General features: G+C 45.8%; 1 protein-coding gene across 1 annotated transcript in view; it reads right to left on the bottom strand.

Annotated features, from left to right (window-relative positions):
- LOC108927034 (VPS10 domain-containing receptor SorCS3-like) overlaps nt 1-24,540 on the bottom strand; it is a 56,862-nt gene extending 32,322 nt beyond the window's left edge. Inside the window, exon 1 of the mRNA XM_029251288.1 lies at nt 24,324-24,540. Within this exon, the coding sequence (XP_029107121.1) occupies nt 24,324-24,470 (147 nt within the window). The 5' untranslated portion in view covers nt 24,471-24,540. The remainder of the gene's footprint in view (nt 1-24,323) is intronic.
- Between the last annotated feature and the right edge of the window lie 3,363 nt (nt 24,541-27,903).

The raw sequence follows: 27,903 nt of genomic DNA on the forward strand, positions 1-27,903 counted from the left end.
ACAGTTAATTACACTGAATGATTGTGATGATTTTATGTCAAATATATGGTCTTATTTCTCATACAGTTAACAAATTAACAGCAGTGATGCCCGTCTGGATCCTCATTAGTGTCATTCAAGTTCAGTTAACATGGTGGAATTGGACCCAATTATCACATGTCAATGTCCCGTGTCCTCAGTGACCAACTAAAGACATCCACATCAATTCTGAAGACGGAGTGTTCATTAACATTTGTGTCAGAAATTGAAAAGCCCAGCAAGCTGTTAATTGCACCTCTTGTCAAAAAGGCCCTGTCCATCACAGCAGGTCAATCTCACGCAGCGGAGTAACAAGGCAAACAAATTAAATCTGCATATTAATTGGGAAATAACGGTCTCTTTCATAGCTTCAACACCCCCATTTCAGCAGGAACAAGTAAAAAAAAAAATTGCATTTATCCTCAAAGATGTACACTGTATATTTATTGTTATATGTTTATATTCTTTTATCATTTATCAGACACAGTTCTCTGTACGACTCGGAATAAATAAAGCTTTGCCAACAGACAAAGCACTGCAGACACACACAGGACTATGGACACACAGCTTGTGTGTGTGAGACACCATGTTGCTAGTTCACACCCCTCCAGTAACTACTATAGAAGTGACTTTCAAACAGCAAATTCGTAGATAATCACAGCAGATAAAAGCTGATTTGACTAATTTCTGCAACTGTTTGGCTTCTGCCTGCAGTGAAAGATGCCCCCCATCCCTGTCTTTAAAACCAGACTAAACTTGTTTAATCTTCTGTTTCACTAGGGGATCCATCTGAGGTTTTCACAAGTTGTTCTTTTTTCTTTTTCCCTGAGGTTCCTTAATGAACTGGAAACCCTAAGCCCAGGTAAAGCCCTCAGTGGCACTAACATACTGCTGCCCCCTGCACAGGTCACCTGCTGCTGAGAACCAACGAGCCGCTGGGTTCTCTGGCCAGAAGCCCATCAATGGCATCAGCAACCAATGGGCCAGGACACTGACCTTAGCTTACACTGGACACTGGCTATAGCTCTGCCTCACAGACACACCAGGTCCGCTACCACCATGTTAAAATGCCCAGGGAAACACTTGGTCATCAAGAGACAACTTTTTCAGTTCCTTACAGTCGGGAATATTTTGTTTTCTTCTCTTCAGCTGCCAGCTGGCTCCTCTGAAAAGTTAATTGCTACTATTCTGTATTTTATCTTTCTTTGGACCTTTGTTTGGCACTGTGACACCCTGGTGAGAACACCACTTTATAAAATTTTTATGTCAGGAAATAAATGGGTCCAGAATAACTGAGACTGAAACCCCTCTGGAATACTGAGAAGGATTCAGCAGTTCTGAGGGACAAAAACCCAGTGAGGTAGAACTCATTCTACCTCATCGTCGTCCAAAACAAAGAATCAAGTTTTTGAATTTGGACCCTTCCAAATCTGACACACACACACACACACACACACACACACACAGGAAAGCCATCAAACTCCAGGGCTTCATGTGCCCTGTCAGCTCAGAGTTGCTTCCAAAAGCTGCTCTTCATGTCAGTGATACCATCATCCTTCTAAAGTTGTGAAAATATCATCTCTGAGAGGACTTGACACCGTAGACAAAGTGTGTTTATTGCAGAGCTTTTGGATGCAATTGCTCATCACTTCACCATGAGTGTGACGTGTGCCAGCTTGAATGTTCTTGGCAGGCTTTCCATTTCCTCCATCGAAGTAATACTGTATGTGTACCACCTGTGTGTGTGAATATAGTAAACTGTACTGAGAGACCACTCCTTTGTTTCAGCACATCAGCAGGATCACGTCTGCTTTCCGGAAATTTAATGCAGCTGTGCGGCGCACTGCCAACACTGGGCTCCTCTGCTGGCAAGAGGTCCCACTATAGACCTTGAGCCTTCAGAGAGGGGTACCACCACAACAGACGTAACTGCACAGGCCACTTCTACGAGTCGCTGACCTGTGAGATCTCTTTTCCCTTGACACTGCAAAAAGAACCCAGCTCTTGAGTGTAGATGAAATTTCCCCATCATCCTCTGGTCTGTGCTGCAAACCACGCAGCTGCCCACCAACTTCCCGTGTGTTTAAAAAGAATCACATCGTCAGACTGAATCCATGAAGAATTCATCACGATTCACACAATTTAGTCACCGTGAAAAGTCTTGAGTTTAGCAGCACAACTGTTTTGTTCTAACGCACGTTCACCTGGAGGTCCGTCCGTCCTTCATACTGCCGTAGGGCTCCCTATCTGCCAGGCCTTTAAAATGCAGTTCCTTTTGGTCAAAAGACCCTTTCAGAAGTCTGTTCTGCATCTCTTATCTCTCAGGTATGTCCATCTGCGGCTGCCCTTATGGCCCCACATTCACTCCTGCACTCCTGAACCCCCCGACCCCCAACCTTATCACTGCAGAACAGGAACCTGCTACTCAGGTGGCTTGGCGTCAGCTCCCACACTGAGCTTATTCTCTTGCCTTGGACTATGTCAGATGAATAAGTGAGAGAAACTATGAACAGCACTGCAGGTTTGCTGCGTTCGCGACCTTGAACCTTCCGATCCCAACCTTACTACTCCAGCTGGTCATCCCCTACAGATCCTTTACTGGACACATGGATTTCACAGCGTCAGGGTGTTTTCACTTTCCTTTAGTATACCCAAGAGCAGTCCATGCTGTGGCTGTAGTCTGTCCAACGATTTGTGGATGTTTGATGCTGTGCGGCAGGTTTTTTTAATCATATGGCACCGCATTTGTTCTCCAGCACTACCCACGATTCTTTGGACAAGACCACAACAGCTGTGCTGTACAGGTGAGTCAACACATGGTTAATTATAAATGTCATGAAATGCACTTTACATCATTAATTTATAAAATGCATTTTAAACGATGAGGAACAAAGTGTTTTGAGTTAATCATTTGAGCTCATCTCATATTTGGTGTCACATCTGCAGCTAACTTTGCATTTCAGAAAGTTTTTGCCACTGTTCACCCAGTAAGTCGACAGCAGGAGCATCAGCATGTCCTCATCTGAGCTTTTGTCTCTGAACAGTACATCAGTCAAATTGAACATCAAACATTTCAATGGCGGACCAATTTGAAGGCTGTCATTAGTTCAGTGCGATTTCCCGGCAGATTCCTAGTTTAGAATTTACAAAGACTTGTGCAACAGCGGCCTGCGGCCTTCAGGCTCTGAAGAATTGAGAACAAAAAGTAACGTTCCACGGACAGGAGAACTATGAATGCAAGTTCGGTGAAATTCCTCTTCTGTGAGTTATCGAAACCCAGACTCACCCGTGAACCTGCCAAAGAAGCTTCGTGGACACATGCTGTGGAGGGAGTCCACATGGGCTCCCATCAGAGCTCTTCTTCCAACACTACGACTTCTGGGTGCCCGATGTAGGAAAGGGCCAGTGGAGCTGATGAGTTAATGTGGGTCTGACCTACAGAGTTTGTCAAGGTCAACACTTTTCACAATGAAGTGTCCAGCTGCAAATCTGTGCACAGCAGCTTCTCAGCTTATAAATACAACTGTGAGCAACAGCCTCACTACAGTAAAATTAAAACTTGTTCCAAAATTTGTGAAAATACCTCATCTCATTTCCGCAAACTTATTTAATGCAGACTAATTCGTCCCACTACCATGTTTTTAGTGATCACCGCCAACACATGAGCTGTAAACATTGTAGAACATTGAGTTGAACACAGGTGGACTCACACTGCTTTCCGGTTTTATGCAAATACAGAATAAGTAAACCAGAAAACACACACACACACACACACACACACACACACACACACACACACACACATTTTCAGAACCACTTGTCCTATACAGGGTCGCGGGGAACCAGAGCCTACCCGGCAACACAGGGCACAAGGCCGGAGGGGGAGGGGACACACCCAGGACAGGACGCCAGTCCATCGCAAGGCACCCTAAGCGGGACTCGAACCCCAGACCTACTGAAGAGCAGGACCCGGTCCAACCCACTGCACCACCGCGCCCCCCTAACCAGAAAACAATTTACGCTTATTCGTTTAGCAGACGCTTTTCTCCAAAGCAATGTGCATATCAGCAAAAATACAATTCGTATATTACATTAGGAGAAAGAGACATGGTTGCAGACATGTGATTCTTAAGTAAACCTAGTTTGTCACTTTCCTCTTGATGCACCGATGTTCATCGCTCTAGTAGGTGCTTTAACTCAGGACAGACTAATACTAATCACCTTCCTACAATTTTTTTTTTTTTAAATAAGGTACACAAACATTTACATACGATACAGGAGTAGCTGTGTAAAGACTTATCTGGGGATGATCAGAAAGTTACGGTGCATGAACATTTACACCATACATGAGCTGGAGAGATCTTGGGTGAAATGGGTCTGGAAAAGGTGAGTTTTCAGACCATTCTTGAATGTAGACAGAGTTTCAGCAGTTCTGAGTGAGAGGGGGAGGTTGTTCTACCACAATGGAGCCAGAACCGAGAACCTCTGTGCTTTACCTTTCGTGCGCAGGACCACCAAGCGAGCAGAAGTAGATGAGCGAAGGGGTCTGGTTGAGGTGTAGCGGTTGAGTCTTGTAAATATCTGGGAGCATTTCTATTGATACATTTGTAGACAATAACCAGGGGCTTAAATTTGACCCAGGCAGCTATAGGAAGCTAGTGCAGAGAAACGAGTAGAGGAGGTACATGGGAACGTTTCAGCAAGTCAAACAACTCAGGCAGCAGCGTTTTGTATCAGCTGTAGAGGTTTGATGGCAGTAGGTGTAACATTAGCAGCTTTGGCAAATGGTAACTTGACCTTGAGCCATTTACATTTATTCATTTAGACGCTTTTCTCCAAAGCAACTTACAATGAATACTATGTAGTGTTATGAGCCCACACACCTTATTCACCGCAGTGACTTACACTGCTAGATACACTACTTACAATGGGTCACTCATCCATAAATCAGTGAAATACACTGTCACTCACACAGTATGGGGGAACCTGAACAGCATGTCTTTGGAGTGTGGGAGGAAACCAGAGCACCCAGATGAAACCCACACAGACATGGGGAGAACATGCAAACTCCACACTGAGTGAGGATCAAGTCCACGTTCTCTCGTACCACCCAGGTACTGTGAGACACCAGCACTACTTTCTGTGTCACTGTGCATTTAGTATATAAGCTGCTCTCAACTGAAGCATCTCAGATAGTGAACACAAGCACATGACATAAATGTCTCTTTTGAGACTTATTTTAATAGGCGAATAAGTCGTGTGGAAGTGGGCTGAGTGCTCTGTCCGCCTGTTTGACATCTTCAGCCCAAAACAGTCAATATGCTGCCCTTTCAGCACCCAGGGGAGATGCTCCCTCCCGCCTGCGGGAGAAAAAACTGGCCATTGTGTGATCAACTTTCAGGACAACACCACACATGCTGGAGGTCTCCATTCATACCCCCATCAGAAGGCTTTATTCATTTTCAAAACTAGTAGCACAATGATCGTCAGCCATAAATCCTTTTGTTCTGCACATTCTGCTCCCTTCTTCCAATGACTAACCTTCAGGCACAAAGTGAGAAACTGTAGCAGGAGGGCTCAGTGCTCCACTTTCACCTTCTGGTCAGAGCTCTATATTCAAGTTTCAAGTTTATTGTCATAGATACAAGTACCATGTACATGTATCATGAAAATCTTCCTGAATGCTTCTCCACAGACTATGGGCAAGGACAATAGGAATACTGCACAGACAAAACAATGACAAACAAAACGGTGTCAATGACAGTAAGTAACAATAGCAGCAATGACAATAAATGATGGTAACAGTAGTAACAATAATGGTAACAGAACTCAGAACGAGAAAGTGAGAATGCTTAAAGTGACAGTGTAATTTACCAATGTGCTTGGGTGGAGCAGTCCAACTCTAGTTACTAAAGGTGGCACATTGGTTAGTGTTGTATAGTCTTACAGCAGTGGGGTAAAAGCTGTTCCTGTACCTAGCTGTGCGGGTTCGAATAGACCTAAGCCGTTTTGCAGATAGCAGGGAAGAGAAAAGTGCCCGTGCGGGATGACTATGATCTCTCATGATGCGCATCGTCTTTCTGAGACAGCGTGTGGTGTAGGTGTCCTCAACTGCTGGTAGCTGTGTGCCGATGATTTCCTGAGCTGTTCTGACCACCCTCTGTAGGGCTTTCTTGTCCTGTACGGAGCAGTTGCCACACCAGGATGTAATACACCCTGTGAGGACGGACTCCACAGCACACCTGTACAAAGTGGTGAGGACTGTAGTGGACATTCTGGCTTTCTTCAGACGCCTGAGAAAGTGGAGGTGTTGATGGGCCTTTTTGACGGTCGATGCTATGTGCTCAGTCCATGCAAGTTTGGCAGTGAGGGTGACCCCGAGGAACTTGAAGCTATTGACCCTCTCTACCATGTCCCCTCCTAGGTAGATGGGTGCCTGAACCGTATCCTGTTTCCTGAAGTCAATCACCAGCTCCTTAGTTTTACTGACATTTAAAGACAGATTGTTGTCCTGGCACCACTTTACCAGGAGCCTCACCTCCTCCCTGTAGGCCGTCTCATCGTTGTTGCTGATCAGACCCACAATGGTGGTATCGTCAGCAAACTTTATGATGGTGTTGGAGCTGCGACTGGCTACACAGTCATGTGTGAACAGGGAGTATAGCACTGGGCTCAGGACACTTCTATGTGGAGTGCCAGTGTTGAGGATCAGTGGAGAGGAGGTATTAATGCCAATCTGCACACGCTGGGGTCTGTTGGTGAGGAAATCCAGGATCCAATTGCACAATGCAGCACTCAGTAGTTTCTAGATCAGCTTGGTTGGGATGACAGTGTTAAATGCTGAGCTATAGTATACAAACAATAGCCTTGCATAGCAGTTTTTATTATCCAGGTGAGACAGAATGGTGTGAAGTGTGTGCGATATTGTGTCTTCAGTGGATCTCTTGTGGCGGTAGGCAAACTGCAGTGGGTCCAGAGTGTCTGGGATGGTGTCCTTAATGTGTCCCAGCACCAGCCTCTCAAAGCATTTCATTGCAATGGGAGTCAGTGCCCCTGAGCGATAGTCATTAAGGGAGCTCACTTTGTTCTTCTTAGGAACAGGGATGATAGTGGTGTTTCTGAAACAAGTGGGTACAGTTGAGCTTTTTAAGGAGGTGTTAAATATGTCCATGAAGACAGTAGCTCACTGCATGTTTTTAAAACTCACCCTGACCTTCCCTCCAGTCCAGCAGCTTTGGGGATGTTGACTCGGCTAAAAGTTCTTCTCACCTGCGGCAACAGGGACGGTGAGACTAGTGTTACGTACTGTGGGGATGTGCAGAGGGGGGTCTTTGTTCTCAAACTCGAAGCGGCCATAAACACGTTCAGGTCGTCCGGGAGAGACGCAGCGGCACCTGTCAACGACCGGCTTTGTGGTTTATAATCCATTAATGTTTGGATTCCCTGCCACAGCCTACATGCATATTGAGTGCAGTTAAACTGTGATTCCACCTTCCTGCTATATTCCCATTCTGCACTGGCGATGGCTTCGCAGAGCTTTTGGTGGGGCAGGAGATAGGCTGATGGTACTTGGGGTACACGTTCCTGAAATCAGCTTGGTTAAAGTCCCCAGCAATAAGGAACGCTCCATCTGGGTGCTTGTTCTCGTACTTAGTGACAATATGGTACAGTTCGTTCAGAGCGCCGTGTGTGTTCCCTGGGGATGGGATGTAAACTGCAGCCATGAGCACAGCCAAGAACTCCCTGGACAGGTAGAATGTCGGCATTTGAGCAGGAGGTATTCAAGGTCCAGAGTGCAGTTCTGCCCAATCACTTCCACATTCGGGCACCACGTGTTGTAAATAAGAAAGCATACCCCCCCTCCCCCTCTCTTTTTCCCCGCTGAATCAGTCCGATCTCCCCCCTCTTGGTGAAACACAGGAGCGCTTTCACCCTAGTCCACTTGTGCTGGGTTGGCACATTTGGGGAGGAATTGAACTCTACGGCCAGAATGGTACACAGTGCGTGCATGTTGTACATTGTACGCTGCTGCGATCAAACAATTTTAGTTCAATTTCTCTGGGATTCATGATGTTTCCTTCTGCCAGTCAGTCATTGATTCATTCATGTTTTTCTTTGCTTTATTCTCCAGTCTCTCCATTTGTTTTGCTGAATGAGGCTTTCTCCTCTTACTCCTCACATTAACCCCTGTCTCTGTTCTGCTAGAGCCACATAAATTTCCATAATTCCTCCAGGTTTCAGCACTGATCCCATGGAAGAGCTGGTGATCTAAAAAACACACCTCACGTCTCCAGGCAAAGCTACCGTTTCCTTACCACCATTCACTTTGTATGAGTTTGCGTGACCCTGTGTAATATTTACCCAGACAAAGTGACTAAAACCCCCTTTTACCTGCTGCCCCTGCACTGGTTTCTATATGTGTGAAGAAGCAGGACCGAGAGCTCAAGTCCCTGTGTGGCTTCACCAGACTCTCTGTTCCTAGCATCATTTCCAGTGTGATGTAATTTCACTTTGAAATGCATTTTCATTGCATTCATTCAATTTTCACTGTTTTCCAGCCTAAATTGTGCTGCTAACATTCCAGAGCAAGAGAAGAAGCGACAGCAAGTAGAGACACAAGAAAATGAAGTTTTTTCTCATCAAGTGGTTGATACCAAGTGAGCTGTGATCTCACAGAAACAGCGTAAGCAGAGCGACACATGACTCTTCTGAATTCAAGGACTATTTCATCTGAGATCCTTCATAATGACATCTGAGAGTGATTTTCCTCACACTCCAGCAGAGAAGAAACTTCCCATTGCAGAAGAGGACTTCTTCCCGCAGGCCCTTTGGGCTCTTAACCAGGATAACACCATGGAGTAGAGACTGATCTTGTACACAAGAACCACCATCTGAACCGAACACCGCACAGCATTTTTTCCACAACATTGCGCACACTGCACTTTTTCTTATTTAATCTTTAATATTGGATTTTACAGTCAAATACTTGAATAGATCTGCACCGTATTGCATTTCTCAGAAATATACAGCAAATAAAATAATTTTAAATATATTTCTGTTATTCCACATTTTTCTTACTTCATTTTATCCTGTTATATATTCTTCATATTTCTGTAGCATGTTTCTAATTTCTGCTTTGTATTGCCTTATTTTATTATCTCTATTATTAGGCTGTATTACGGAGCGTCGGAAAAGCATTTCACTGCACGTCGTACTAAGTATGGTGGTGTATGTGAAACAAAACTGGAATTTCATTTCCTTTTTGCCAAAAGCTCGTACTAAAAGAACGAAACCCAAGTTTGGTGTGCTTCTGTGAGTCACACAAGAAACCCGGTGTAAACGGTGAGAGGATTTAGGGTACACAACAGTACAGGGGTGTTTTCACTAGCAGAGTGAAACAGTCCAGGTTACACACAAGCCACCTGATAAGTTTTCCTGTTAACTACATTTTTCTCCAGACCTGAAGATCTATTAATTTAGCTCATGCTTTTCTTCAAAGTGCATTATCAAGTTACCCATTTATACAGCAGAGTAAATTTTATTGTATCCAGGGATTTAAACCTGCAACCTTTAAAGGGTGCAGCTCTAACCGTATCCCCTACAGTCTGTGTTCTTTTATTTATTACTAATTTACCTGTACTTTTTCCCTTACAAGGTCAAGTTTGTATGCAAAGCTAAACTGATTTGCCAATTTATATGGCAAGATATGTTTAACTTTCAGCTGGCACACACCTCCATGCTAGCTGCAGGTGCGCGCGCGCGCACACACACACACACACACACACACACACACACACACACAGAAATAAGGTCCAGGGCTGTCAGATTATGTCTAGTACTTCAGTCACAATGCAATAAATGTGTAGTATATGAACTTTCAGGTATATTCTGTTCTGTACTGTTGGGTGCAGATGCCTCCGACTGACAAAGCAGTAAAGCACTGTACAAACCCAGTAACATTGCAGTAAAACCTCAGTGCGTAGCATTATACACCACAAACCTTCCCCTGTTGCACAATGTGGCAAAAAATCTCTTCTTCAGTGGGAAGATGGCGAGGAGCTGGGAGTCAAGCATCGCCTCTCTAAAAATAGGTGTTAGCGTTAATGAAGCTGTCAAGACATGCGGTGAGCAATGACAGCTCTAATTGTGTGTACCGATTAAACGGCACATCATCTCAGTGACGAGGGCCAAAGCGCTGTGCTCACAGTCCAGAAATCCTCAGGTGAGGAGCAGGAGCGTGTAGCCTTCAGTCATTGTTCCCTGTAGTCCACCATCACGACTTTAGGGCACGAGCCTAGAAGACTACAGGGAGCGCAGCACTGACCACACGCAAGTTCATTACACACATCTGGGTCAAATTTAAAAACCAATATAAAAACAGGAGCTCCTACCACAACCAATTACGAAATCTCTGCGAGACCCCACAACCGTCTTCACACTGCATGTGCTTCGCTTCCAAAACTAATGGACAAATGAACAAATGGCTCCTTTTTTCAGATTAAGGCCCTCGTTTTTTTCTGACCACGACATTTGGCTCAGGCCCCTTGCTGTTTTGATAAAGACCCTTTGGATTTTGAACCTCGTTCCTTGGACTACAAGCGTCCCGATGAAGCCCCTCACATTTCGGACAAGGGCTTTGCGGATGTCAACCCGCGCTTCCCTGCCATAATCACGCCCCTTCAGTTCACGACCACTGGACTTCCACTGGATCTTCAGAACTTGACCCTTGCAACTACACTGGCTCACGGTTCGGATCCATGCCCATGCTACCAAGCCCCATCTGGACTGTATTCTCCTCCGTAGCAAATGCTCTCAAGTCACGCTGTGCCTCTTCGTCTGCCTTCCTTGGTAGGTCACACTGATATTACCGACTTAGCGCTGCACTTGTGCCACCTCATCCTTGAGGATTTATGCTCTTGCTGCTGTTCCAATGACCACTGTTGTGCAAAGAGCCAGCACAGTAAGTTGCTTTGGAGAAAAGCATTGGCCAAATGACAAAACATCAATGCAGCACTGAGTAAATGTCAATGGAAGAGTCCTTTCAGCACAAGGGGCTCATTTAAGTCAGATTTTTGTCTGAGTTACCCATACATTAAACACTTCTGGCTTGCACTGGTTTCCACTTGCTGTTTAAGTCAATTCTTTTCAGAAAAAGAAAAACCTCAAGGGGTTTAAACATCAGTTACACTAACAGTGAAGAATCCAGAGTGTTGCAGAATTTCCTTTTACAGTGATACTTGGTGAAAAGATGGGACAAATGGCACAAAAAGAATCTTCTGAAGCCTGTTGAGCTTGGACACAAAGCTAGACACACAGGGGAGGCGTCCTGCCGTTCACCACAATCAATGAAGTCCGCACCGTTCCTCTAAAAGCTTCCAGTGAAAGAAACACAGAGATGTAGTATAAGTGCATCAGAACACTAATGAAAACACCAGAAAAGATTAGTAAATGAAGCACTTGGCTGTAAAAAAACACACACACACACACACACACACACACACACACAAACACACCACAGCTGAAGTGCATGTAATATAACCAGGTGCTTTACACAGCTGGCACCATCGGTCAGGCTTCTCACCTGACCATGTCCTGTTGGCTGTGTTCAGCCTTTTATCCAAACACTATAAAGCCACTTTACACTTCCAAAGTAAACATCAATAACATCAGCACATGCCCCTTCTGATGAAAAGGAACAGTCCTCAGAAACATGCAAATGAAATAATAAAAAGCTGTGATGAGGCTCTATTAAAGGCCGAGAAATGGTCCAACAGCTCGGATGCATCGCAGCAGAGTGCAAGGGCCCCACTGTTACCCTCGAAGGGCCCTCAACACCTGCTGTGACGCTTCACTCTTAAAGGTCTTGGAAAGTTAACACATGGATGAAAAGGTCAGCTGTCTTACAGGACCTGCTTGCTCCTTCTGCTATTGTTCGAGATGAGAGCATGAGTGTGAACGGGCCGTTCAGACGGCCAAAGGCGGTTCTGCCACAGGAAGAGCAGCCTGAGCATTTTGTCTACATAACATACAGACGCACGCATGTTCACCAGTGGTGCGTTCCTTGTGCTAGTGGCTCTTTTTAAACCTGCAAGGTGCTCTACACATTGATATTCCTCATAAAGGTATTTCTGTGAAAACAGGTCTTTATGTTCACACCCTGTTCATACATTCCTCTATATACAGTAGGTGTTCTGCATGTAGATATTGTCAATGGACAATTTCTCCTTCATTTTCTGTCCTAGTTTTATTTCAGTTACTTTTAACCACAATGATGAAATCTGTCAGCCTCCGAGTTTGTTGTGATGGAAGTGGTGCACATTGAGATGAACCCTGAAGCATCATCGTACTGCTTTGACCACACACTCCTAAGGAAGAAATGCTGAACTAAGGTCCATTAGCATCATTTTATTCCACTTGTCAGTGTGGAAAAGCACAATGCAGAGTTATCAGAATGAACATTTTTCTTACCTTATTTTTAGGAAGAAAAGTATAGATTCAAGATATATAAGACAAGATGTTATACCCCATGTGTATTGTTCAACTGTACACAAGGACCCAGTCCAACCACCAACATGAAGCCACAGAGCAACACCTAGCATAGCCAACATACAGCTCCATGACCTGAGACCAAGAAAATTAACTAACTTCTCCAACCCACCAACCAAACCAAACTCACCAACAAAACTAAAACAAACCAAGCCTAACGCCACCAACTAAACCAACAAACCGCACCAGCCGGGTACCAACATGAGTATTTCATTGCGGTTATCAAGTGGGCACCTCCCTTCGTCTGTGTTTTGTTGAATTAGGCCCGCAACACCTCTGGAAGGCTCAAAAATGTAATCCGGCGTCCCAGACCCACCCTCAAATACTGCAACTCCACTAACTCAAAAACCAGTCAAACCACAGCTCTGTACATACTGTAACGACCCGCATTACTGGTTCAATGTAAATAGTTGCATTATGGGAAACGATGTTAAATACGTGTGTAACCACTGGGGGCATTTAGGGGGAAAATGATGGGGTGACCATGTCTCCCAGTGTGTTAGTGAGAGCCCCACTGAACCAGTAATGCGGATCGTTACAATACCTTCTAACCTTACCTCCATACCTGCTGCTAAACCAACTGCAAAAAGCACCACTCCACAAATTTAAACTATCCTACTTAACAAGGCAACACCAGATGCTTCCCATTACTCAGCACCTGCCACTAATTTTCCACCACTACACACCTCCCTCCGACCTGTAGCCCCAACTACACTGCTCTCTTTTCAACCATAACCACTGACTTGCCTTCTCAGCTGCCTCAGACGGCTCCTTCACCACCGCCTTTGACGAGTGGCCTCTAATATCAAACTCCCCCAACAACGACGTAGCCGATTTAGCCACAAACCCTCTTACACCTACCTCTACCAGTCTCACATGAGCCCGCCATCCACAGTCCCTTGCCTCTGCCACCAGATTTGTATCCTTTAACAGTTTCCGCTCGTATGCCTCCCCCATGGCATCCTCGAACAGCACTGTTAACTCTACAGAGTACACAATACGCTCACCCTCCGCATACAACACCATGTCTGGACGCAGTGAAGTAACAGCGATGACCTACGGAACCTGGAGCTGCTTGCCCACCTCAGCCAACAGCTTTCAGTCCCGTGCGTTACCCCACCTGCCAGGGCACGTCTGCCCTTGCATAGTGCAACTCTCTCCTGCCCACACAAAACCAATTGCTTTAGCTAAACTGCCAACAGGCAGTGAATTAACAACCCGTCGCTTACTCTCAACCACACCTGCTAAACATCTAAGAACCTGATTATGGCGCCACGTATAGCACCCCTGCTCCAAACTAACCTTACACCCTGACAAAATGTGCCTCAGCATTGCCACACCACCACACAACTTACAAGAACCATCGCCACCTGCCCATTGCTTAACATTCTGTGGCGTTGGCAACACGTCATAAGTTGCTCCAACAACAAACTTAAGGGGACTCGCTTCCATCGCCCACACATCTTGCCAGCGCAACTTCCTCCTCTCCACACCTTTCCAGTTCACCCACTGACCCTGCTTCACCAATGCGACTGCCTTTGCACGCCGTGCCTCACCTCCTCTTCCTGACCTCAGACCAGCTCAATGACCAGCCATCGTCTGTCTGCCTCCGGGGCAGTGCTCCATAACCACTGCAAACGGCCAGAGCCGAACCTTACCTTCCTTCTCTGCACACGTCCAACCACATCCAACAACATCAGAGCCCCTTTTGCATTCTCTGGGGTTCCACCCCCTACCTCTCCTCACTGACAGCACCACCTTTTGCACAAGCTGTGTGGCATGGTGGCACAGCAAGTAGTGCTGCTGTCTCATAGTGCCTTGGTGGTGCGAGAGGATGTGGGTTTGATTCCCTGCTCAGTGTGTGTGGAGTTTGTATGTTCTCTACATGGGTTTCCTTCCACAGTCCAAAGACATGATATTCAGGTTCACTCATGAATGAGCCTGTGTGAGTGACAGAGAGAATGTGTTCCACTGATGTATGGATGAGTGACCCAGAATAAGTAGTGTATCTAACAGTGTAAGTCACCTTGGTAAAAAAGGTGTGTGGGGTGATAACACTACACAGAGTTCACTGGAAGTTGCTTTAGTGAAAAGCATCTGCTAAGTAAATAAATGTAATCTCATCTTTTGACTCTTCTAGAGTCAGCTCCAAACCCACCTTTGCACACTTGTACTCCTCCACCAAACTTGTCACTGGCAGCTCCAACATGCCCTGACTATATAACGCTACACTACTTACACAGTGTGGCACTCCCAGCCACCTTTTTACTGCCGTACTAATAATCCACTCAAGCTTCTCCACCTCCCCGACAGAAAACTCATGTACCGTAAGTGGCCACCTAATACGTGGCAAGAGACCAAATTGCAGAAAACACAACTTTAACTTCCCAGGGAGGAGGGGCGCATCAATGCTCTTTACACAACCACCTCCCTTAGTTCCACAACCTGCTGCTTATTACTTGACACAGTACTACACCACCTTCCCAAGCTCTTAACTAGCTTCTCCAAAATATATGGAATTACTTCCTCATCAATACAAAACTTCTCCTACACCACCTTCCCACCAACAATCAAGAGACTACTTGATTTACTCAGCTTCACCTTCAACTTAGCCCACGTCAAGTCATCATTGAGCTTGGACAACAAACGACGAGTACGAGGAGGCGTAGGCATAACTGTCGTCATGTCATCCATAAATGCTCTAATAGGGGGTAGGCGCGCCCCATCCCGCAGCCTCTCACCACCAACAACCCATTTGGAAGCCCTTATAATAACTTCCACTGCCATTGTGAAAGCCAATGGCGAAATTGTACATCCAGCCATGATTCCATCCTGCAACCGATGCCAAGACGTTGTATAGCTTTGGTACTAAAACAAAACTGAATATCTGCAAATAATTAACAATAAACAATAAAGCAACGGTTCCCTTGATGTTTCCAGTGTCGTCTGTGATTTTTCACTCTCAGGAATGTGTGTCTCCTCAAACACGGCACATCTGACTGCCATCAAACAGTAATATGGCATCAGTAGAAACAATTGCAGCTACATTAACATGTCCAGACTGATGAAGGCCACTCGTGAATTTCTACCATATCTACTTCCGTATAAGGAAACAGCAGCAGCAGCAAGTGTAAAAGGTGGCTGTCAACCACTCCGAGAGTTCACATCACAAACACCCAGAGCAATTTCTCCTCAAGCTGTTATACCTGCATGATGTGTGTCATTTGCACTTGAAATGGATGAAATATCCATATAATGTTTCCTCTCCAAACAGGGGCCAGCAGGACGTACGCTTTTTGCAGCGCTCACCTTGCGATCAAATGACCCTGGTTTCCATCAAACCTTTTCCCCTACTTCCCTTGATCAAGGTACTCTTCCTGAACAGACACTGAAAAACTTATGCATTTACACTTACATTTACTGTACTTTTTAGCAGATGCTTTTCTCCAAAGCGGCATACATCTCAGAGAAAAACACAGGCAGTGCATCACATGAACAGAAGACAAGACTTGGATGCAGACACGTCATTCTAAAGCACAGTGAATTTGCCACATCCCACCATATGAACCAGTGCACGTCACACAAGTAGCTGCACAAGCACTGGTCCACAGTGACCTTTCCCCTTCGCTTCCACTTGGCATTTTGCTCTCGCTCTTCACCCCCCATCCTCAGAAAGGGTTTCGCCTTCCTCTTCGCCACTTAACCAATTAACTGAAATGCCAGGCATCTCCACCCTGACATAGAATGTCCAGCTTGGCTGAACCGCCTCAGCTGTGTGGCTGCTTCTGGACAGCGAGAACACGTAAGGGCGCAAGGTGCCTCGGTCATCCTCGGTCATCACCAGTGGTGTGGTGGTACTGTGGAAGAGCAGAACCCACCAGCAGTGCTGACCAAAGGTGAGCAGCAAGCTCACAGTTCTGAGTGAAAGAAATTGCTCTCTTTAAAGGTGTACAGGCCTCACGGTGCACATGGAAATGTCCGAGTTGCGCTTCAAATAAAAATCTCAAATCTCTAAAACTTCTGGGACCCTTAGAATAAGTTGAATACATTACCATCAATGACCAAGCTTTCAGAAGTGATGTCCCTCAACCTGTGAGCTGCCGTGGACCATGAGTGCAAACCACAGCCAGAGCTGAAATCCAGAGACCCCAGAGACACGAGCATCTCTGGAGAACCCCAAGTCCCTTAAGACCTCAGCAACATACTCATAATGCTGGTCTCCAGTCAGTGAGTTTGAAACATTAGCACAACATCTGCATTGCAGCATCCTAACCAAGATAAAAATTAATTGAACATACTTTAATAACTTTAAATTAGCTCAGGCATTATGTTGTCTAATCATATTTTTTGCAAGGGAGTTAGTTGTTCATTATTTGGCTGTTATTTGTCTTAATTCGTTCCATAGAGGCCGATCTTCAAGAACATTTCCAAGATGAAGCTGTGTCATGTATGAGAAAGATGGCTGCACATGGCCTCCTCCTCATTATTCACTTCCACTGCGCTCTCTTCCACTAGGTTACATCTCCACTACATCCATCAACTGCATCATCCACTACACTCACAAGCATTTGAATGGCACAAGTCAGTTGGGAGCAGGTGCAGACATGGAGTGGCAGTGGGTTCAGAAAGTATGACAGACGTCACCAGCACTCAGCACCCAAACACCTCCCCCTCTCACTCAGAACTGCTGAATCGCTGTCCACATTTAAAAAAGGTCTTAAAACTCACCTCTTCCACACTCACTTCGCCCATCATCTTTTAACCCCCATACCTGCTACCAGTTAGAGAGGCCGTGCCGACACACCTGCTTGCGGAACCTCATAATGAGCAACCAGAAAGACGCAAAGTGACTGTACTGTACAATCACTCATCTAAGTGTCTCTTCCTGCTCATCTAATGAACAATTTGTATTTTCTGAGATGTTTGTCGCTTTGGAGAAAAGTGTCTGATAAACAAATACTTGTACATGTAAAATGTGTACCTCACCTCGAGGCAGAATGACAATAAAGTTGACTTTGACTTTGATCAGAGTTCAATGTGATGATTTAGGATGAGGATGAACTGAGAAAACTGTCCAGCTCAGCTCATCACTCTCAATAGGCGGATGGACCCACAAAGAGATGAACTTATGACAGTCTTATGAAGGCTGAGCTATAGATGATGGTCAGTCATTCAAGCAAAAATGTTGAACAGTCAAGCTGCCTGGTTATTGGATACATCTATGTCGGCTGTAGAAAATACCAGAAGAGCTGAGTTTCGTTAGAATAGCAGCAATTGGAAAAGCCATGAGAAGCAGTGACAAATCCAAGGGAAGCGGAGTAGATTGAGAAGAGTAAGGGGCTGAATACCGAACTCTGAGGAAAAGCTGCTGAGAGAGATTGAAAGGAAGACATGCAAAACCGCTTGGTAAGAGGGAGGCAGCTCTAGCAGACTGAAGAGCTTGTCATGCTGCAAGGATGGAAGTCACACACAGCACACACACACACACACACACCCAAGGAGGGAAGATTATCTGTCTATTTGCTGCTTCAATGTCACTCCTGTAGGAACTACTGGAGGGATGTGAACCAGCAACACGGTGGTGTCACACACGCAAGCCCTGTGTCATTAGTCCTGTTTGTGTGTCTAAAGCTCTTCTTTGCTCTTTCAAGGTCAAAAACAAATTCAATGTGATGAAATGGTGAACGATGATAGCTGTATCACAGCACCGGTATTGATTTTAACGTTCCAAGCAAATTGCACAAGCAGGATATACTAGTTGTCATCGTATTGTTTTCTCATGGAAACACATATTGTTTAACCGTTATTTACTCAACGCACAGCGCACCTGCAGGCTGTTCCTTACCTTTACCCATGTGATTAATCTGACTATTTATTTAAACCTCATTAGCATTAAACCCTTGAGGTAAAGAACTGTGTCTTCCAGAGCATCTCTGGGGAGCGCTGCATAAATGTAATTTTTACTAGACAACAAAGAGGCAACAGTAACACCAGTTTCCATACTGCATCTTCGACATGGAGACGTCACGCTGAAGAAAGCAAAAACACTGGAAATTTAAAAATAACTGGTGTGCTTTGCATTTGTAGCTTAGTGTTGGCGTGCGGCGTTCTGTTGTTCCTAAGGGACTGCAATGAAAAAATGCTTCATCCGAAACCCATCTATTTTCAGTAACTGCAGACTTACAGATCGAAGCACAGAACTGCAGGATTGAGGTTCAAGGTGTGAGGTTGAGTCCAGTCCACTGCATGGCAGGTTGCTTCCTTAAAGGACACCAAATAGCATGTTGCTGGAGATTCAAGGGGAACCACACACATAGCACAAAGTCAGAACTGAGCAGGATTCCAAGCTACAACTTCGAGACAGAACACCGAGCCACAGTGAGAAGAAAAAATAACAATAATTCCAATAATTCTTACACAGATACTATTACTGGTACTCATATAAACCAAATTACTCCAAGCAAAAATGCACATTAAAGGAAGCATGAAGGTCTCTTTAGCAGAAGCACCGCCGAGAACCTGCAACAAGGAGTCTCTTCTACAGGAAAACAGGGAATGGTCCCTCACCCCTCAGGATGGGGGCACCTTTCTTCAGGCCTTCTTCTCAAAGAGGCCATAAAAGGGTCAACCAGCATAAAATATAATTGTCTGTATCATATTTTATCTTACAAAATTTAATAACGTGCCATGGATGGTCAGTGGAGTTAATCACCAGATACAACATTTAATGTAACTTATTTCCATAGAATATCATGTGAGGAGATGTCATTGGAGATCTTTGATTGCACATAAAACTTAACACCAGAAAGTCAGTCGGCTAACAAGCCGTAAGGGCTGTAAATGAAGATTGTGCAGAACGTGGAACCGAGTACAGCGAAGAGTACTGATGTCTGAGGCCTCAGTTCACCTGAATGTGAGGAGCACAAAGACCACATGAAGTAGCAGAGAACTTCTGAACTGGAACCCAGTCTCATCATTTCACATGAATGCAGTTCTGCAGCCTGTTTCCCCCCGTTCCTACTTTCACAAAAGTTAAAACGTTCAGTCACAGGGTATAAACCACTAGCATTTTGACAAAGAATGCACTATAAAACATAAAGTTCACACAGACACACCACACAACTGCATTGTTAAAATTTTACACCGAACAATGCAACTCATGTTCTCAAAACGAGCCGAAAGAGTCATCTGATTCTCCCTCGAAGCTCCGATTGCATCATGTGTTTTTGTGCAGATACTTTTGCAACAATTGCATATTCAATGACATACTGGGGTAAACTATAAATAACGCAGTTGCCAAATGTTATGAAGAAGAGAAAAGCACCTCTCACCAGGCTCCCAGGCTTTGTCCTTCTGCAGAGAAATGGTTCCCCACATCTAGCACCTTGAGCCCTCATTCCCCCCAGGCCACGTCCAGACATCACAAACTGCACGAACGTCAGCTTCTGGCAAAGACAACCTGATCTTCAGAGACTGACTCACCCTGGTGAAGAAAAGTCCCCAAATGGGCTTAATTACATGAAAGTCCGTTTCGCTGCCAGCAAACCTTTGGAGGGGATAATTGCTTCCCTGCCCCGGCTCCTGAGGGATTCCCTACTTTTTAAGCCCTAAGAGAAGTGGGGTGGCGACCGATACGGCCGTAGGCAAGGACACCGTTCCCTGGAGGTACAGCATAACCTCTCCTCATCCTGTTAATGGGGCCTGGAAAGGGTTCCTTTGAAGAGATTAATTACACGTGTGTCAGAGATGGGCAATAACCGGACATTTCTATGATAGGAAATATAATACTTGACCCCCCGCTCGGGACAAGTGGCTTCGGTCACTGTGTGTGTTCTACAACTTCTAGGTGCTGGTCTTCCAAAGACCAACATGGCTGAATATCAGAGCTATTTTGTTTTTCATGCACTCAAATACCATTTTTCATAACTGGAAACTTTCTGTGGAGCCTATAAAATGACCATGAAAAACATAAGGAGTCTTGTATCTACATTCACTTTGTGGTTTGCCATGAAAGGGTGACTTCACACATCCTGAGCTGTCGCAGTCAAAATTGCACTCAGACATGCAAAGGAGTCCCTACAGTATCGGCGTTCGTGTGCAAGTAAAGCAGCACTCTGTGGACATGTCTGTGGATAAAGAGGTCAAACTAGACTGCACCTTTCACAGGCTTTTGAGTTACAGTATGTCTCTCTTCTCCAAATGCAGCTTTTTATTGCACCACATGCTAAACTGCAGGTTGAACACAAACGTCACCTCACTTCTCCTTACAGAAAAAAACCACAGTAAGTTTCGGGGCCAGTGCATATTAATGTCCCCCCCACACACACACACACACACACACACACACACACACACACACACACACACACACAGACTCCATACAAGCTTCCACAGAACCAAGTGAAAGAGCCATGACTCTGCACAGTGTACAACACTGGCAGATGTAAAGCAAGTTGGGCTGACCCCGGCGTTATTGTGTGCTTCAAAGAGCCATTTGCTAAAAATTATTAAAACTGAGTAAGGCAAGTTCAGAAAATGTGATTAACCCCACAGGCTTTAAACCTCTTTGGGCTCGGAGCATCGGAACCAACTAGGTTGGCTTTGTGTGGGTAGTGCAGCAGGCAGGGATCAGCGCTTGTAACCTGAAGGCTGCTGGTCTCAGCTTCACTCCTGCCGCTGCTACATTGCAACGCTCTTACCATGAGTTGCTCCCTGACAAATGCCTTGCGGGGCACAGCAGGTTTGGCCGGGTCCTGTTCTCGGGTGGGTCTGGGGTTCGAGTCCTGCGTGGGGTGCTTTGTGATGGACTGGCATCCCGTCCTGGGTGTGTCCCTTCCCCCCTCCAGCCTCACGCCCTGTGTTGCCAGGTTAGGTTCCGCTTTGCTGCAGCTTCAGCCAGTATATGTGTGTAAATCCCTTGCTGAGCAAATTGGCAAACAGCTGTAAGACCACTCCAGTATACACATCACCTGTTTTTCCTGAATTTGAGGCCAGGATGTTCACTGTAAACCATGCCGTTCCCCTATGACTCTCCATGTTGGGGAAGAGTGTGACTGATGGGTGACAGCACCCAGCAAAATGCACACAAGTGAGGTGATGTTGCTGTCAGTTTATGGTGAAAGTGACTCCATTGGTTTGGGGGAACTGACTGGCTGACAGCCATCAAAGACCAACAAATTCCACAAAACTGCGGCATCAGCTAAGTGTCAACAACTGAGTCCAGCGCACACGCACTGTCTGAGCCGCTCGTCGCATACGGGGGTCGCAGGGAGCCGGAGCCTAACCGGGCAACACAGGGCGTAAGGCTGGAGGGGGAGGGGACGCACCCAGGACGGGGCACCAGTCCGTCGCAAGGCACCCCAAGCGGGGCTCAAACCCCAGACCCACTGGAGAGCAGGACCTGGTCCAACCCACTGCACCACCGCACCACCGCACCCCCCCCCCCCAAAGTCCAGCAGCAGAGTTTATTAGTGTTCTTGTGCGAATGCGAAGACTTGTGAAGTGGGAGAAGCACAGGCACAAAAAATAACGCAAAAGACAAAGACATGTTCGTGGACAAGACGACCGACCAAGTAAAAGTGAAGCACTAAGTTCTTCGAGGGCTCTGCTCAAGCTGTATAAGCCCTCATGCTAAACCGGTGCAGGTGCATCCGCCGGTGCTGCTCTCAGGATCACTTTCAGCTCCGGGGCGTTTGACAGTGACACTGAGCAGTTGCTTCTAATGATTCACTGTAAAAGTGGCTTCATTGATTTTGAGGACAGAAAGTTAAACATTTTACATGAAAGTTCAAAAGTAGTACAAGAATTGTGAGCGAAAGGTAATTGAGTGAAAGTGTTTTTCTCACCTTGAAAACATACTTGTGTAAAATCAAACATTTTAAAATTTAAATTGTTGCAAAAAACGATACTGAAAATAAATGCATCTAAGGACAAGTAAAGAAGTGAATTCATTACTGCCTCCAGTCATTGCTTACTTTAAGTTCTCAAAAATATTATGCAAAACTACTGATTTTCATTTCCTTTGTGATCAATGAAGGTTTTATCTAAATATCAGCTATGTATGTACAGTTCTGTCATTTGGTTCGTTCCAGCTTCACCCCCAAACCCCCCACCTCTTGGCGGTCCCAGACACAAGAGCTGAAAAAATAAAAACACAAAGGTTTTTGGTTCTGCTGCAATATGCTGGAATGAGCTCCCCCTCTCACTCAGAAGTGCTGAATCTCTCTTTATTTAAGAAGGGTCTCAAAACTCACCTCTTTCGGAATCACTTCTCCCCTGATCTCCTAAGTGCTCGATTAAAGTGTAAATGTTTATGTTTAATCATTTTTGATACAACTGTTGAATAATGGATAACCCATTATGCAGCTACTTGTGTGATGTACACTGGTTCATATGGTGGAATGTGCAACACTGACTGTCCTCAAGAATCATGTGTCTGTGTCCAAATCTCTCCTTCTGTTGCCATAATGTACTCGTATTTTTCTCTGAGATGTACATCCCTCCCGTCCTGGGTGTGTCCCCTCCCCCTCCAGCCTTACGCCCTGTGTTGCCGGGTAGGCTCCGGTTCCCCGTGACCCCGTATGGGACAAGCGGTTCTGAAAATGTGTGTGTGTGTGTGTGTGTGTGTACATCCCTTTGGAGAAAAGTGTCTGCTAAATGAATACATGTAAATGTATCTATGTATCAATCTGTTGCCTATCGTTTATTTTAAATGTGAACAGTTAGCGTGTGCATAGTGGAAGGACTGTTAAAAGAAAGTCTTACAAATCCGAAATAAGTGTCAGCTGAGCTCCAATAACATCAGTTCATGCTTGACAACACCCTTTTACAATACGTAACATTCACAAAACACTTGAAAATATCACCCTATATCTTCCAAAGGCAAATGGAAAGTAAGAAATCTTTCTTTGAAAAAGCAGACACCTGAGAAAGACCCACAGATGATCCACAGAAGACACACAGAAGCACAGAAGTCCCACGGTCAGCGAACCCAAAGAAGCAGAAACAGGTAAATAACAGGTAAGCAAATGGTATCTAACAGTGGCAAGGACAAGCTGGGAGCTCTCAGGATCTTCTGTCAGACAAGGAGCAGGTCACCTGCTTAGAGGATGCAGGAGCATCTCATCTTATCTTCTTATGTCTCCCTCTACTTGAGCCTCACTTGAACCATTCTCTTGGTCTCTCCCTGTCCAACACACACTTGCTGAGCCATTCGTACCACAGTATACCCTTCATCTTAGCATCTTCCTGCTACAGTAGTGTATTTCAGCAGTTCTCACTGGACCTGTGACATGTGACATGTCACAAAACCCTCGACAGCGTCTTTCTAACGTGCTTCTCAAAGCGTTTTCACAACTTCACGCAATGAATAATGTTCTATATCATATTCATATCAAGTATTATATTATTATTTAAAACAACCAGAGAGTCCCGTTCTTTCCCTCGTTCACCGAGTCTCGCTACATGATTATTATAATTGATTATTGTAGCCCTTCAAGCCCTTCTCACTGTTCTTCTGGGCTTTACTGTCGCCTTTATTCATTATTGTCACTTTTATTATTACTGTCCACTTCATCGCGGAGCGCAGACCTTCCCCAGCGAACGTGTGTCCGACGACCGGTGCGCGAGAGAAATTATTAGCTAACTATTAGCTAGCTATTATTAGTTATTAGCACTAGCCGTGGTGTGTGTGTGTATGCGTGTGTGTGCGTGTGTGTGCGTGCGTGCCGTGTGCGTGCAGGCGAGCAGGAGCAACTCACGCTGTTGTTGGGTCCAGACCAGTGAACCATCGCCTGGTTGTGAGTCGAGTCCCCCGACAAGGAGAAACTGGAGCTCTTCACTCGGGGCTCATCCTGCCTGCTGCTCATCACCCCTTCGGGCTCATCCTGCGCGGGGACCATCGGCATCGGCTCACGAGCTCTCTTCCACGGGAACTCGGACGGCTCCTCTTCGTCTTCCCCCCCACGCGAAAGCGTTTCCGGCTCCTGGGGCAACATGCTGAGTTCCGAACCCACGCCGGGCTCCGGGCGCTCGGCTCCACTTCTCCTCGTCCTCACGGACCTCTTCCTGCTTTGCTGGTCCTCGCTGCTCTCTTGCGAAGCCGGGTCTCCTTGGGCTCCAGCTCCCCCGCTCTCGAGCCCCAAGGAGGAGAGCTCGCGGTCCTTCCGAAGCGCTCCGGCGAGTGCGAGGCGCTCCTCCCGATTCCGCTGGACCACGGCGCTCATGGCGAGGATGCTAAGGATGCTGAGGATGCTGAGGATGCTGAGGGACAGCAGCAGCATCAGGGAGAGGGAGCGGGAGCTGCTCGCCATTGTTCGCCGCTTGGTGCGATGATTAAGACACGTCAACTTAGTCCACAAGAAGTTCACTGATGATCCGTCCAGTGAGGAGAACCTTGGGATTTAATCCAAGTGCAGCTCTGCGGCACGAGCTGAGCAGGGAAAAGAAGAAAAGAAGAGAAGCGAGAGGGAGGGAGGAGCCCAAAGGGAGACACGCACGCAGCTGGGCTCCGATCGCACGACCAGCTCACGCCGAGGCACTGAGACACTGACTGACTGACTGACTGAAGCTCCACAAGATGAAGCAGATGTGATGAGCTGCACATGCTGTGACGGAGGGAGAAGCCCACATGGAGCTGAGTGAGGCATTTGGGGGGGTGACGATGAGCTGCTGGCACTTAACGTCTATGACGCTGCGCTGCTGGACCCGCGTGTCATGTTAACATTGAAACTGAAACATTTAAATACATTTAAAGTACTCAGTTGCAGCACTTCGTACATTTGGGTTCCTCCTGCTGCTCAGTCCTCATCACTTCTCCAGCTTCCAGGTTCCCAAGTGTCCCTGTTGTCACATGTTTCAAGACCTCCAGCCCCTCCTCACTTTGTCTTCTGAGCATCTTTGTCTCCAAGTCACCGCTTGAGCAAAACACCAAATGTTTCAATCACCTCCAGCACTGAGCACTTCAACACACATCAACACATCAACTTTGCACTTGAGCGGCTCCACTTCACGTGTCACTGTACTCTGTCGTAGCAGTTCCTCCTGTTTCAGTGCCAGTTTTCGCTGCCGGACCTCTGTCAGTGTGTCAATGTCAGTTCGTCAGTATCGGTGTGTCAATGCCAGTGTGTCATTTTCAGTGTATCACTACCTCCTCCTGCTTTCGTGGGACTTGCAGTGCTTCCACTTGTCTTTGTGTCTGGCTCCTTTTATGTCTGGTCTATGATTTTAATCACCTAATAGGGGAAAAATCTGGGGAAAATGACGATTTTTCTGTTTGGTGATTAATAATGTTGCTCCCATCTGCTTGTTTTTCACTGCTGGGAAGTTACCATGGAAACATTAAGGTTAAATGTTGTCTCACACATTCTTGGGTTTGCAAATATGACACACGTCATTCATATTTTACTTGCATTGCAGGGCAGAATCTTTACACTCGAAGATATTTATTGATGCCGAATGCTTGTTCCATCAATGGCGTAATGAGACTAGCGGTCCGGATGCGGTCTGTGCCTGAGGCTATACGGTGAATGCAGGTGATTCCAGTGACCTGGACAGCAGGTGAGGGGTGTTTTCCTCACAAGGCCATGTTTCAGTGGCTCTGCAAGAGGGAATCGTCGTGAGCTCTTCACCTGCTACACACTGTACACCTTTCCCCCTACTGTAGCGACATACGACACTATATCTCAGAGACATTTACGTATCCAGACTCCAAGAACGGATGGCACTCAAGCCAGTGGAAGGACTGATTTTCTGTACTTTTTCGCCCCCAAACCATCCAGTTCCTTTTACTGCAGAAATTAGCAGCACTTACTTAAGCGCCTAACGTTGTCACTGAGCACAGCCTTAATAAGCACACAATTAATATGCATAACTTGAATCAAAGTAACAAGTAGGTTTTTCTGGCTCACACTTTGACCTTTATTGAGTCTATCAGTACCTGTTTGCAGTTTCCCATCTCTGCAGGGGATGTCTTTGTGCATTTCTGCAGTGGTGTGGACCCCCCACCACCACCACTAACATTCGAAGACTGTGTGATGTGATTTGGAAATCTGGCCAAAAACAACAACAATTCCTCTGTTCCTGGAAAAACAGCACAATTACTATTATTAACGTGCCCCTAAAAAGCAACAGAGGGACACAGATGTGTGCACAGCACACTTTGATCTTCCTTCCATTCCTGTGACTCTTAACTTCAATGTCAGCTGGAGCCGTTGCCATCTGACACTCAGAGATTTGTGTATGATGTGTGTAATGAAATTTTCAACATCCCCTGCAGTAGTGAGGGCTGCACAGTTACACCTCAGCATCCAATAAAGTGAGAGTTTTAATCAGCCACATAAGATCTGATGTCAGAATAATTCGACAGTGCTGTGCAAGTCTTTTTTCCACAGGAAATGGAAAAAAAAGAGGAAAAATGTTACGATGACATTTTTGCATAAAAAAACATTTACATAAATGTGAGTTATGTTAGCTGTTGCAAGGTGTACAGTAGGTGACAGTGGCTGCTGAATCTTCATGGCAGACAGAGTACAGATGAAGGACGGCTGAACTTCTTTTTCTTCTTGATGCTTGCCTCCAAGGTGCATAGTGGCACAGCAGATTTGGCCAGGGCCCACTCTGTAGTGGGTGTGGGGTTCGAGTCTTGCTTGGGGTGTCTTGCAGTGGATTGGTGTCACCTCCCCCTTCAGCTTTGCATTCTGTGTTACCAGGCTAGGCTCTGCCTTGCTGTGATCCCGCTCGGGACAAGCGGTTGTAGACATTGTGTGTATGTGTGTGTGTTTTCTCCAAAGTGACATACAGGCATTATGAAGTAGTATTTAGCTGACACTTTTATGAAAGGTCACTTACAATGTTAAATGCACTACACTGAATTCAGAAGTCCAAAGCTTCTCGGTTCTGGCTCCAGCATGCTGGAATGGTCTCCCTCTATCACTCAGAACTGTTAAATCCCTCTCAAATTTCAAAGATACTCCCAAAACAAATCTCTTTTAGACTCACTTGTCGCTCCTGTAGGCAGCTACTGGACAGATGTGAAGCAGCCCCATATCAGACAAGGGCAGAGGCATGATTAACCTCAGTTGTTGTCACCATCACAGTTAAAGTACAGTTGTGTTACTTTCTCCACACACTGATTATGCTGAGCTGCAAAAACATGAACAGGTTTCCTTAAAGGACTTCATGATCCATCTGGGCTGCTTTTTATTTCTTCAGTACAACTATTTCATGCTGTAGAACCAGAAGCCTTCTTGATGTGAAGTTTTCTCAGTTCACCTCCTGGCATCTCTGTCCCATCTTTGAGACTAGCTCAACCTACAGACTGTCAAGGCAATGTCCCTTGCT

The sequence above is a fragment of the Scleropages formosus genome, chromosome 4 (genome assembly GCF_900964775.1).
Source record: "Scleropages formosus chromosome 4, fSclFor1.1, whole genome shotgun sequence".
Taxonomy (NCBI): domain Eukaryota; kingdom Metazoa; phylum Chordata; class Actinopteri; order Osteoglossiformes; family Osteoglossidae; genus Scleropages; species Scleropages formosus.